This window comes from Chrysemys picta, chromosome 4 (genome assembly GCF_011386835.1).
Source record: "Chrysemys picta bellii isolate R12L10 chromosome 4, ASM1138683v2, whole genome shotgun sequence".
Taxonomy (NCBI): Eukaryota; Metazoa; Chordata; order Testudines; family Emydidae; genus Chrysemys; species Chrysemys picta.
In genome coordinates, this window is record NC_088794.1 from 144,087,105 (window position 1) to 144,099,652 (window position 12,548).

Consider the following 12,548-nt stretch of genomic DNA (forward strand, 5'->3'; position numbering starts at 1 on the left):
TTTGACCATCAAGAGAGAACTTGAAATGGACTATATTCAATGGGAAGCCAGTGTAAACAGTGGAACATTGTCTTGATATGTGAATGGAAGCCTGTGTTATCCAGCATGTGGCTCTTGTGTTTGTACAAGTATGGCAATTCCCATGTACAGCCAATCCTCTAGAGAAATCTCATATCAGTGAACTATTAAGGACACCCAGTTCTATTTAGCACATAAATTAAAAAAAAAAACAACCCTCAAATCAGACTACTTACTCTCGGGGATCTTAATTCTATTTCTTCTTTTTCACTTTCGCTGCTGGAATCATTTTCTTCTGCTTCATTTTTTACTTCTGCTGGAAGCATTTCTTGTTCCTCTTTTACACTTTCCTCCATTGGTTCTTCTTGTTTCTGAATGTCTTCTACCACTTTTGGTTCATTATGATGGATGGTCCTGAACTGAATGTTTGCAGAGCGGCAGTATTCTTCAAAACCATAAAGATACCTACATATGAAAACAAAGTTTCATTACATTTTTACCAATGCATATCTGATTTTCATTTCACTGAACTGCAAACAAATTCTTTATTTTCTTGCTCGCAGAAGTGCAAGAGAAGAGCACTAATTCCTGAAAAAAAAAAAAGAAAAGAAAAAGAAAAACAACCCCCAAAACCCCAAACCAAACAATAAAAACCTCAATCCTATGTTAAGAGATTTTGAGGTAGCATGATTAAGCAGTCATATTTGAGTGACTAAGTTTAACATTGCACGTGCACAGCTTTAATTCTGTCCCATTTGCTTAAGCATTCAGACCATCAAGAGCACATCATGCTATACTGTTTCTCACACAATTGCTTCTACAATCTTAGAATCACCTTGCAATATTTTTTTCCATTCTTATATTGTTAGAGTGTTTTCAATGTCATAATGGTCTGTCACAACTTTACTAATTTTTGCATGCTAAATACTTTTCTCTGTAAAATATGCATCTTAAATTAGTACCCAGCTCAACTCCCATTGAAGACAATCTGAATATTTTCATTTTCATTTACTTCAATGAGTAGGATGAGACCCTTTGTCACCTGCTATTCAACAAGCACAACTTTCAATAGGTTCAAGTCAGAGAATGAGGTAGTTAACCACTAAGCTAGTTTAGCTGCAAAATTTAGGTGGGCAATATATGCCTGCAAATTTTCACTTTTCTTCTTAATCAGCAATAGTTTGCTATGTACTTTTCAAATGATTACTTTAATGAGCTGTCTGGCATACACAACTGTAAAAGAGAGAATGCACATTAATCTAAGGCTTAGAAAACATATGATATATTGTATTTGAGAAACAAAATGCAACCATGTCATTAAAGACTTTTGTACTGCAAATGCACAATGGTGAGAGTTAATGTTGCATCTGTAACCTTAACTTAAGCCACTCCTGATACTGGTGCCAATCACACAACAATCAATTGTTCTGATTGTTTTCTTCAACAACAACAACAACAACAACAACAACAAAATAAGTTCTTCAGAATTGGGGAAAACATTCCCCCTGCTTCCCACATGCAGAGCTCAATTTCTCCTTTTACTCAAAACACTGAACTATATTTGCTCAACCTTTCAGGAGGAAAAAAAGAAGAAGAAAGTCCACTCTACTTAGAAAGTGAGCCTGAAACATTTCAGCCCAGAAGGTGTAAGTATCAAAAATGAAAATACAACTGAACATCAGGGGTTAGAATGAAAAGGCATATGCAGCCTTAACTCAAGTGGTCACCACCACTCCTCCTACTCTTATACTGTAGCTAACAATGTAAGTGTGTCTGAAAGCCATCATCTACAGATCTATAAAGGTATAACCAAAATTTCTGCACTGAGGTTTGAAAGATTACTTCTGCCACACACTTATTTCTAGCTACATTGTACAGAAAGTTTAAAAGTCTGGAGCAAATAAATGCAAAGCTCTGCCCATAGCATGCAGCTATCACAAATCTCAATGGAAGTAGAATGTGTGTGCATCTGAGGACAGAGTCTGTCCGTGTTGGTAAGCATAAATTGCAAACTGATTGTATAGCAGTTTTCATTGCTATATTCCAAAACAGTAATACCACATGCCAACAATGGAGATTTCCTGCTCTAAAACAAGCTTCCATGTTCTAAGAAACTGCAACTGCAAGACCCTACATGGTGCCCAACACCTACTCCCCTTTGTAGTGAATGGAAGTGGAGGACGCTAAGCACCACTCTCACTGCAGAACTCCGGACCTTGTTTGTAAGAACTTCTTAAAATCTGGCAAAATTAATGTAGCAACATAAGAAGAGAATGTGAAACACTTACTTGTCTACTAATATCAACTGCTGAGCTATCAAAATAAAGTGTTCATGCCACTTTTCAGATTTTCCATATTCATAAAACCATTCATTCAATCATCTAATAAGATATAACTTACTTTCTATAAGCAGTTTTTACATTGTAGGAAGCAGCGGAGTTCAAAATAGGAATGCCAAGGTCCATATAAATTTGCTTCCATACAGCACCGCTGTCAATCTGGAAAAGTAAGTTTTATTTGTTAACCAGGAAAATTAAGAACAAAATTTACTGGGACACTAGAACTGTAACCATAATTTTCAAGAGCACAAATAGATGTTTTGCTTAAGAAAAATTTGACACTTACATTGTCACACCCACCCTGTTGATACACCAGTCTAAAAAGTTTGAAGAGGTTAAGATCCTTGTAGCCCAGAACAGGAGGTTTATTGATAGGAGTACCTAATTAACATAAGAATACAAATAAATAAAGTTACCATGCAGATGAGCAAACTTCTCTTCCATCCCATAGCACACACTTGATTGCTGGTACATTTTTCAATGTAGTGTCTGTAATAATATTTTTACCCATAAAAAGACATCCCAAGTCAGTTGCTCCCAACTAATGGTCATGCTCAGCTTTTGCGTCACCATCTGGTTGGTTCTAGGGGAGTTATTATAATGTTTGACATCATAGGCCTGCAAACTACACAGGTTTTCTGACCCTCCTCAAATCATTCGGGAAAACCCCATCTGATTAGCTGCCCTTACCCAAACAGCAGGGAAAACACGGAAGGGCAGCCAAAACATGGAAGGACACCCTATCAGAATTGCTAAGGAAAAGCCTGGGAAATGGTAGGATGTGGGAGTCGATAAAGAGAAGAACATCAAATGTTTGGGTGAAGGGGACATGGAGTAGAAAATTAAATTAAAGGGTCAGAATGTGAAATGGTGGAAAAGGTGGCAAGAGAGACAAATGTGTGTGTGGAGATAAGAGTATGAAACTAAACTAAGAGAGTTGGGAATCAGGTAGGAAACGAGAATCTATTAATTGTGAAAGAGGAGGCCAGAAATAAACAGGGCTAAGGGCTGAACATTGATGAAGTTGCTGCTCCTCCCTGCCAAGGTAGAAAAGGAGGCCCCCTTTTTTCCATGAAATACTATCTTTAAGCAATATCAGTTTTTCTCGGGACTGGGTCTTTACTTTTACTGCTCTGTTACTTTCCTTGTTTTCCCCACGTCCCACAGCTGCCTACACAGTCTCTCCCTGCTTCCTGGACTAACAGCACTTGAGTCAGGGTGACACTCCACAATGAAGGAAGAGGAGAAAGGACAGTAACAGAAGTAGAAGAATCACATTATAAAGAAGCTAGTATTGCTTACACATAACACGCTTTTCTCCGAAGCCCCTCCTTTCCCTCCCCCTCTTTCCCCCCCGCCCCACTCCCCCCGAGAGTGCTAATTCCACATGGCATGGTCTTCAAAGTGATGCTGGATGAACTCCAGAAAAGCTTGCCATAACAAATACATGACCCACTGACATATTTGTGATAGGCAAGTGGCAAGACTGAACAGGCTAGGTACTACTCCATTAAGCCTCTGTGGATTGGAAAATACCTTATTAAAGAGAAGACCAGCCTACTTAAAATGGTGACCTGCCATATTTTTTTTAATTATACTTAAAGATTGTGAAACCATTTTGTCTGAACTAATATAGTCTGTCTCCCTTTTGTGTGTTTTTCTATCAACATTTATTGCTATAGATTACTGTAACATTTTATGAACTTTTATGCACTCTTCCCTTGTTCACCAAAGGGCAGAGAAGGTATTCAGCATGTAACTGATTTTAAACTTACTCCTTTCAACCCCAGTCCTTTTAAATCCAGATATAACCACACGTGCTTTGCTATACTATGCTGTAATGTCACCACTGCTATGGAATCATTTTGGAGCCTGGCAATTTGGGGATCTACGAATTGGTCAAATAGCAGTTTTTAGTACATACAGTGCTTACAAAAAAATTTAAAAGATATTTTCTACCCTGTGGAAAAGACCTGCTAATTTTTGACAAAAGTATCTAAAGAGAGTCTAGTCTTATTTGTACAATTTTTTCAATTTTGCTATTGATCAAAACAAGTTTGCAAACACAGGAGTGAAACTTTTTATATTAAAAAAGACAGCCATTTCTGAGCATAAAATGTGTGGGCACAATATGTTATTTGCTGAAAGGATAACCTATTTTCTGGCTTCAATGCCTTTAGAAATGCTCAGGGTGTTAGAACTGGTTGCCTCCCTGAAATTGGAAAACTAGTATTGCATAAGCCACTGAAATTTGCGGTTCTAAGGAAGGTGAAACTGGGAGGAGGGCAAAGCACTGTACTATGTATGAAGGTATCTGCAGCTCTTCCAATATATTCTTTGCCATTATAGCATCTAACCATCATGTACATAACAGACTGGTCTAATTCTGTCGAGAAAAGCAGCAAATCAACTCCTTCCTTATTCTAACTATTGAACCAAGCTGGATTGCTTAGGTTGTTTTCCAGGTGAATGACACTGTTGCTCCACTACTAGTAGAATGTCTGTGCGTGATTAGGACAGCTTTGCAACAAGACTTAAAAATGGCACATTTCCAGATTTCTGATGGCTGAAAGTTCCACAACCCAGGGCCAAGTCTCCAAGTGTTTTTATCCTCCAAATCAGAGTTGCCAGCCATAGCTGCCATAGAGGGACACCAACTCAGAGGCTATTTCAGAGATACTTTGGTTCTAGCTCATCAAGAACTGTCTAAAAAAACCCAACACACACAAACAACAACAGAAAACCAAACATCAATTAGGCAGGGTTTGCTTTTGTCTGCGTGTTATGCTGATAAGCATCTGAAATAAGAAGACTTGCCCCATTTGAAAATGGTTACAAATGTTTTCATCTGTATGTTTAGTTATTGGAATATACATGTTTCCCTGATGCAAGGGTGATAACATGATACAACACATTAAATTTAAAAATAATTTTTTTAAATGGGTTGGCTACACAAAAGATAATAAGTTAAGCAATGTATTACCTCTGTCTTCCATAAACTTGTAAAGCTGTTGGAGGAAGTTGTCCCTCTCTTCAGGATCAAGCTCTTCCTCAGGCTGTCAAAACAAAGGGAGACATATTGAAAATATTAGATGCATATGGACAGTCAGATCCCAAACAATTCATTTGCACGAAAAAGCCAAGCTACAATTGTTCACCCATATAAGGATATGATATCCAGAAAATAAACCCATCAGAAAGGGCTAGCCACACAAATGGGCAAAAGTTTAAATAAGATGAGGAGGACTAACTTGGTTGGTTCCCCTCTGAAGGTTCAAAACCCCATATGCTGGAGTCTCAACTGGAGAAAAAGAAAATACAGAGCAGTGGGATCCTCAATCCATTAGGGGTATGATGTGGCCTGCACTAATATATTACGTGATGTCATACAGTAAAATCTAATATTGAATGGGTTATTTAAAAGACTACAGCAGTTAACATGAATTCTAGCTTTCCCCAGTAGAAAAACTATAGTCAAGGTTGCAAAATGGTTTCCATTGTAACAGCCCCTATATCTTCAGATGCTCATACATTTCTGGGGGAGGAGGGGAAAGAAATCCCTTGGGGAATGAAACTTTCCATGCTTGGTCTCAGCTCAAAGAGGTCATCTCTGGAAACATCTCAGGAGTCACTTGTATAATTCAGAACAACAGAATGTATGTTATCTATCCTGTTTTCTTTTTACCTCTACTATTCTTACACTGCCACCCCGGATAAACACAGCTAAACTTTGACTTGGATAGTCGACAATGTGAAGTAAAGCCTTTGCTATGTACAAAGGGAAAATGTTAGAATAAATAAAAGTTACGAGAAAAAAATCACTTTTGAGCATGTTCAGTGGGATTCTGAGATTTTAGAGCCTAATGAGGTCTTGCTCCCTGCAACATCTTATGTATGCCACATTCTTCCTGCCCAGCCTGGTAGGCTTAAGGATTGCTGGTGAGGCTGTCTGTGCAAAAGTGGCTGTCTCAGAGGAAAGATGTACAGAAAAAGTCAAAAATAAAACCCTACCACTGTATCATTAGTAGAAAAATCACAGGCAGTTTTGAGAGGAAGGGGGAAGCAATAGAAAGGTTACTGATCTCAGTTTCAGTTTGGTCTGCATTCAGCAAATTCTAAGCTTTCATTTTAATAAAATTACATTCCTAATTTTCTGTTGTGAAAATAGAGCCATTGCAATCTAAACTGATACACCACTGCCTTGTTAACTGAAAAACAGCCTCCTGTGAAGCATCGGTATTAGTTCACCCCTTCTTCATGCTGCTTGCTGCAATGAGCTGTAATGTCCAGAGCCCAATGGGGGCCATTTAAATACTGACATTATTCCACAGAGATAGTTTGTGTTTCTTCTCTTCTGATTTTTCTTAGAAAAGAAACAAGGAAATTAAATGCAAACCCACAAAATTATATAATGTTATAGTGGCCATTTTGCTCATCCTGTATATTCTATGGTATACATTTAACAGACATACAAGTAAGCTATAAAATTAACAATAGAATCACACAGACAATGCTGCATATTTATTAGTGCATAAGAACCTTAGCTTTTATATTTCCTGCTTTTCAAAATATTAAATTATGTAATCTTAACATTGCAATTAATAGATCTCACCATTTACTGTAAAAGGCTTTTATACCTATGGATAAAAAGCATTACAAGTGCTAGATATCTTCAGAATTCAGAAGCACTTCCACCTTGAACTGTTTATTCTTGTGGACAGATCCCCCAAAACAATGAAAATGTTGAAATAGCTCTTCCATGAGCAGATACTTAAATATTAACAGTCTCTCAGTATCTTCACCTGAAGTTAAACAAAAGGCAAAGATGAAAAACTGTACAGCCCAAGGGAACAGGAGCAGGAAGACCAAGTGAATCACTATCTATGGGGAGCGTGGAAAACAGAAGGAAGAGTTAGGACAGTTGATGCACCTAATTGGCCAGTCACTGGACCGCAGACCAGGTGAAACAAAGACTCATGAGTTGATGCTGGAGAGCATTTCACATTAGGCTATCTGTATGCTATCCTTATACCCTCTCTGTGTGTCTTTGGTGCAAGTGGTTCCCAGGTCACCACCTGCTGTTCTGAAGCAGGGTTTCATTTCAATTATCAATTGCCCTCCAGGCTTCATGGGCTTAATGTCCCTAAGGGAACATCCTTGCTCCTGAGTGATGAATTATTATTTCTGTAATGATAGCCTCAACCAATTGGGGCCCCATTTTGCTAGATGTTAGACATCGAGAGACACAGTCCTTCCCTGAAAAACCTACAGTCTGAATAGACAAGACAAAGGAAGTTTTATTATTCCTGTTTTACAGATGAATATAGGCACAAAGGCTCAGATCCACAAAAGGTATATAGGTGCACAAGTCCCAGTTTCAGGCTCCACTGCAATGCACAGAACTCCCACCGAACCCTGTTGGTGCCTAAACTCACCCAAGCACCTATATTTTCAGAGTAAAATTTCCCTCATCACAGATGTTTCTGCCTTTAGGCACACACACTGCAATCTCCCTCTAGGTGTCGAGGCACCCAGAGTTTTATACAACCAGGGGAAGATTGGCATTTGCCCTCCTAACAAGGGTGCAGGGCCCAGTCCAGTAGATATGCTTAGAGACCACCTATCAGATATTTAATATTAATAATAATATATGGAGATATACCTATCTCATAGAACTGGAAGGGACCCTGAAAGGTCATTGAGTCCAGCCCCCTGCCTTCACTAGCAGGACCAAGTACTGATTTTTTGCCCCAGATTCCTAAGTGGCCCCCTCAAGGATTGAGCTCACAACCCTGGGTTTAACAGGCCATGCTCAAACCACTGAGCTATCCCTTCCTCCGATCAGGTCTCATTCAAAATCTGAAAGGAGGAGGTGGTGATGGTGGCGGCAATACTCCACCTTATAACTTTTAGCCCTGTGGTTAGAGCATTCATTGACATGTGAGGGTATATCTACACTGCAATAAAAAACCCAGGGCACGATCACAGCTGGCCTAGGCTTGCAGGGCTTGGGCTGCAGGGCTCTAAAACTGCAGTGTAGATGTTCAGGCTCAGGCTGGAATTTGAGATCTGAGACCCCTCGATGGGGGTGGGTCTCAGCGCCCAGGGCCCAGACTGAGCCTAAAGTCTACGTTGCTATTTTTAGTTCCACAGCCTGAGCCCCATGAGCCCAAGTCAGCTGACCCTGGCTCTCAGACTCTATGCCACAGGTTTTTTTTATTGCAGTGTAGACATATCCTGAGAGACCCAAGTTCGGTTCCCGTGCCATTCAGGAAGAAGGGAGACCCCTGTTTGAATCCTACCTCTCAGGAAAGTATTCTAGCCACTTAGTTCTGGGATATTCCAGCAGTTTTCAAACTGTGGGTTGGGACCCCAAAGTGGGTCACAGAGCAGGTCCTTTGGCTTCTCTTCCCCATTCCTCCTGCTGCAGTCTCCAGGTATGAATAAACATTGCAGAATCTCAGAAATGCTATTGCCACCACCTGTCACCATTGAGGAGAGCCATATTTCTGTTGGTAGGTAGCCTGAACACTGCACTTCTAAGCATGGCATTCATGCCACCCCCTGCGGTAGATAGCAGGAATGCTGCATACCAAGCAGCAGTCCCATCTCTTCTCAAGTCCAGATATTTTCACCAGAAGGCTTCAGAATTTCATAGATAAAATCTGTGCAAATAATTTTCTCTGAAAATTTCCAGTTCCACAGTGGTTTGGTTTCTCATTTACATCCTTTTCCCACAAACAGGCTCTAATAAAGGGTGAGCGAGGCCCAACGATTTAGCTACATACCTTCAATCTTTTAACCTCTCTCTGCCTCATCTTATCTGTACAATGGGGTTAATATAGGTAACTCCGAAGGGTATTATAAGACTACAATGTTCATATAGAACTTTGAAGATGAAAACTGTATATAAAATGTCTAGTTTTACAACAGGGTGCACTATAAACCACAAACTCAAACAGTAATCAGAAATCTTGGAAAAATTAGTTACTTTAGATTAGTGAATTTGTCACTTGTAAATATATGTTGTGTGGTATTACATTTACATTTGCTACTTACCTGTTATGTAAATCCATGTATCTTAAAGAAACTGTTTCTTGCTGAATAGCTTTGAAATTGTGACAGCCTTGTATGCAATTTTTATACTCAGATTTTATATGCTATCCTAAAACACACACACTTGACACCAGAGATGGACTGCTTCAGATAACATTTTTATCTTGCCTCTGAAAACCATTTAAACATTAGAGAAGTCTGTGACTAGTGGCAATCTGGAAGCAGCATTAGAAGTCGTTAGTCATGTACAAGAATCCCAAATCTCTATTTCTAAAATGTAATTCATGGGTTTCAAATATTTGCACACATGCCAGCCCTCCCCCACCTGATGTAAATTTAATGCTGGTGAAAGGTATCAGGAATGAAAATCCTTAGGACTGAAATCCTCTACTTATCCACAGAGCAGGTATAGCAGGGAAAGCTTTCTTGCACTGGTGGTGGGCAGTGACATGACTCTGTGCTAACTGGAGGACATCTCCTCTACAGGCTAAAAGGTAGTCCAGGCATCATGCCCATTCAGTCACTGGTTTGTCTGCTCAGAGTGCCAACAAGGGTGCCAACTGTGATGATATTTATGATGCAAATACCTGTCCATTGGGAAGTGGACTTTGACCAAACAACTAATTTCACACAGGAAAACGCTGAACATGTCATCCATTTTTTATATATATCTGCAAATCTGGAAGTATTATATGAAACTTTCTAGGTAGCAATTTTTCGATTATAATTACACGTTCTATGCTCTTATCATAGTGTATTGTTGCCTTTCTGAGAAACAGGGATCTGAAGGGTGTTGGAAAAAGTGATGCTACACCACGCTCCTGATTCAGCATTTAGGAATTTGACTTCCTTAGAACATGTCTTATTTTGAAAAAACTCCTCAGAGTCATCATTTAAATGGGCCATCTTTCCCCCCTGTTGAAGATTTCAGTAGGGTAAATTCACATGACAAGAAATCTATAATTTGCTACCAGGAGCATGACCAGGTACTTGCCACTGCCCTGAGAACAGAGCCCACCCTCTGCCACCATATCCTCCTGGATCTTCCAGTTCTTATTTTCAAACAGCAGGAAGTGAGTTAGGCACCAAAGTTTCATTTTCAAATGGGAAACAACTTACTTCTGATCTCATATGAGACAGACACCTTTAAAGGATGGCCAGCATAGTGACCTGTTCCCCCCATATTTCCCATGAACTGGCCAGCTTCTGCAATATCTCCCATTAGGAAGACTCTCCATGAAAAAGATACAGGTCTGCTAACCAATTCCTCTTGAGTGGGAGACACTTAGGGAGCAATCTGGCTAGCACTGTTGCTATGTTCTTAACTCTTCCTGCTTCTAAAAATTTAAAAGGATAAGAAGAGATGAAAAATCCAAAGGGATAATAAAACAAAACACTACCGCCCCAGGGGCAATAGCAGTTAAATTCAGTCATGGTACACTGTCCAAACCTGAACATTGAGGGCCTTATACACCATTCCTCCCTTCCCACAACGCCCCACCCTCCAAATCTCTTGCCCTTTGATCCAATCATCATTTAATATTATGTCTTACGGTAACTCTTTGAAATCCTACACATAAAATCAAACGCATACACTCGATATATAGGAATTCCTTTTGTTGCTTCTGACTCAACAAAAGGAATAAATATATTTTAACTAAATGCATGAAGAGGGCTTGATTTGTCCACAGGAAGAATGTCCAAAGAGACTCAAAAGATCAAACTGCAAGCTGCAGGCAGTCTCCCCTTTAAACACAGGGCAAGGAAAAAGTTAATCATTGGACATTTTTATTTCCTGGTAAACAACTAGCAATTGCTATCTTCCTTGACAGAAGAGTAGAAGTGCAAGAAAATAATATGCTTGTACATATTTTTGATTTTTAATAAGACATGCATATTAGAGACAGACCTTGAGCTTCTGGAATGTTTTCAATGCAGCCAATGATATAGAAGAGTTTCAAATTTTTATACCTCTAATTCCAATTTATCTTCAGAATGGCTGTTACATCCTAATATGTATGTAGCACACTCTTACTGCAGATTTTTAAATTTACAAATTGAATACAAACGTTTATAGCCAACAGACCTGTGGCTAGATTCAAACTAACCACTCACTTCCAAATGGGAAAAGTTATCTTATTCAACCAAAAGGAATAGCAAAAATAATAGTAACAAAAAGTCAGTTTCATTATTTAAACAAGTATCCAAGTATAAGTTGAAAGCAATACAGTAACTTAGGGCTGCTATGCAGTATTTTGAAATTACTGCAAAAAAGTCTCAAATTTAACCTTTTGAGAAACTTATTATGCAACATGACACATGTCAATGTTCTTCTAAAATTTAAATAAAGATGTCAATGCGAAGGCTATCTCCCGATTTTCCTCCTGCACTGAACAACTGTAAAGAATCCCACACTCATAAATTACCTCCAACAGGAGAGATAACCATCGGAGTACCACCATGTTGATCCCATATTCTCAGATCCTGAAGAGACTATGCAGCGACACCAAAATATCTTGGTGCTTATTCTAAATTACTCCTTGTACTGAACCACTACCAAATCACTAAAGGCATCACAAAAAAGTGTGTCAAAGCAAAATTATGGATCCTAATCCAGCTGCGAGAAAATACTAGGTTCTATAATCACAAACAACTACATTAGGCCTGTCTGTTCTGACTCCATAATAAGACTATCCTTTGGATTTGACTGACAATATGCTGGGTATGTATTAAATATATATTTGTAGAGTTAAGGGGACTCCATGTCATTTATCTGAGAAAGGCCTTCCATGCCTGTTGGTAGCTAGGCCATTACTGCACCACCATGGTAAATTAAAAAAAAAAAAATAGAACAGAGTGACTCAGAGTCCCAAAACAGAAGATGAATTGAGGATATTCTGACAGAAATAGGAATGAGGTTATTTTGACCTTGATTAAAATTTGAGTGATTCAACATTTATAATCATACTTAGCCAAGACAACAGTCTTTTATGCATTAGCTCCCTTAGGTCTGCATCCCAGATTAGTGACGTTTTGAAGAAAACCCTTAAAGGAAAAAAAAATCACAATTCCTAAATTCTCTCTCTTTAGCAGAAATATTGAGCTTTGCCCACAATTAAATAATTAAGATTAGAC

General features: G+C 38.9%; 1 protein-coding gene across 14 annotated transcripts in view; it reads right to left on the minus strand.

The window, feature by feature from the left end:
• ARID4A (AT-rich interaction domain 4A) overlaps positions 1-12,548 on the minus strand; it is a 68,561-nt gene that overhangs the window by 24,898 nt on the left and 31,115 nt on the right. For all 14 annotated transcript variants that reach the window (XR_010600824.1, XR_010600823.1, XM_065593833.1 and 11 more), the window contains exons 12-15: positions 5,341-5,413; positions 2,644-2,738; positions 2,419-2,516; positions 255-483 (exon numbers count right to left, since the gene is read on the minus strand). Coding sequence is in view for 12 of the 14 variants with exons in the window: in XM_065593833.1 (XP_065449905.1) it covers positions 255-483; positions 2,419-2,516; positions 2,644-2,738; positions 5,341-5,413 (495 nt within the window). In the remaining 2 variants the exon portion in view is untranslated. The remainder of the gene's footprint in view (positions 1-254; positions 484-2,418; positions 2,517-2,643; positions 2,739-5,340; positions 5,414-12,548) is intronic.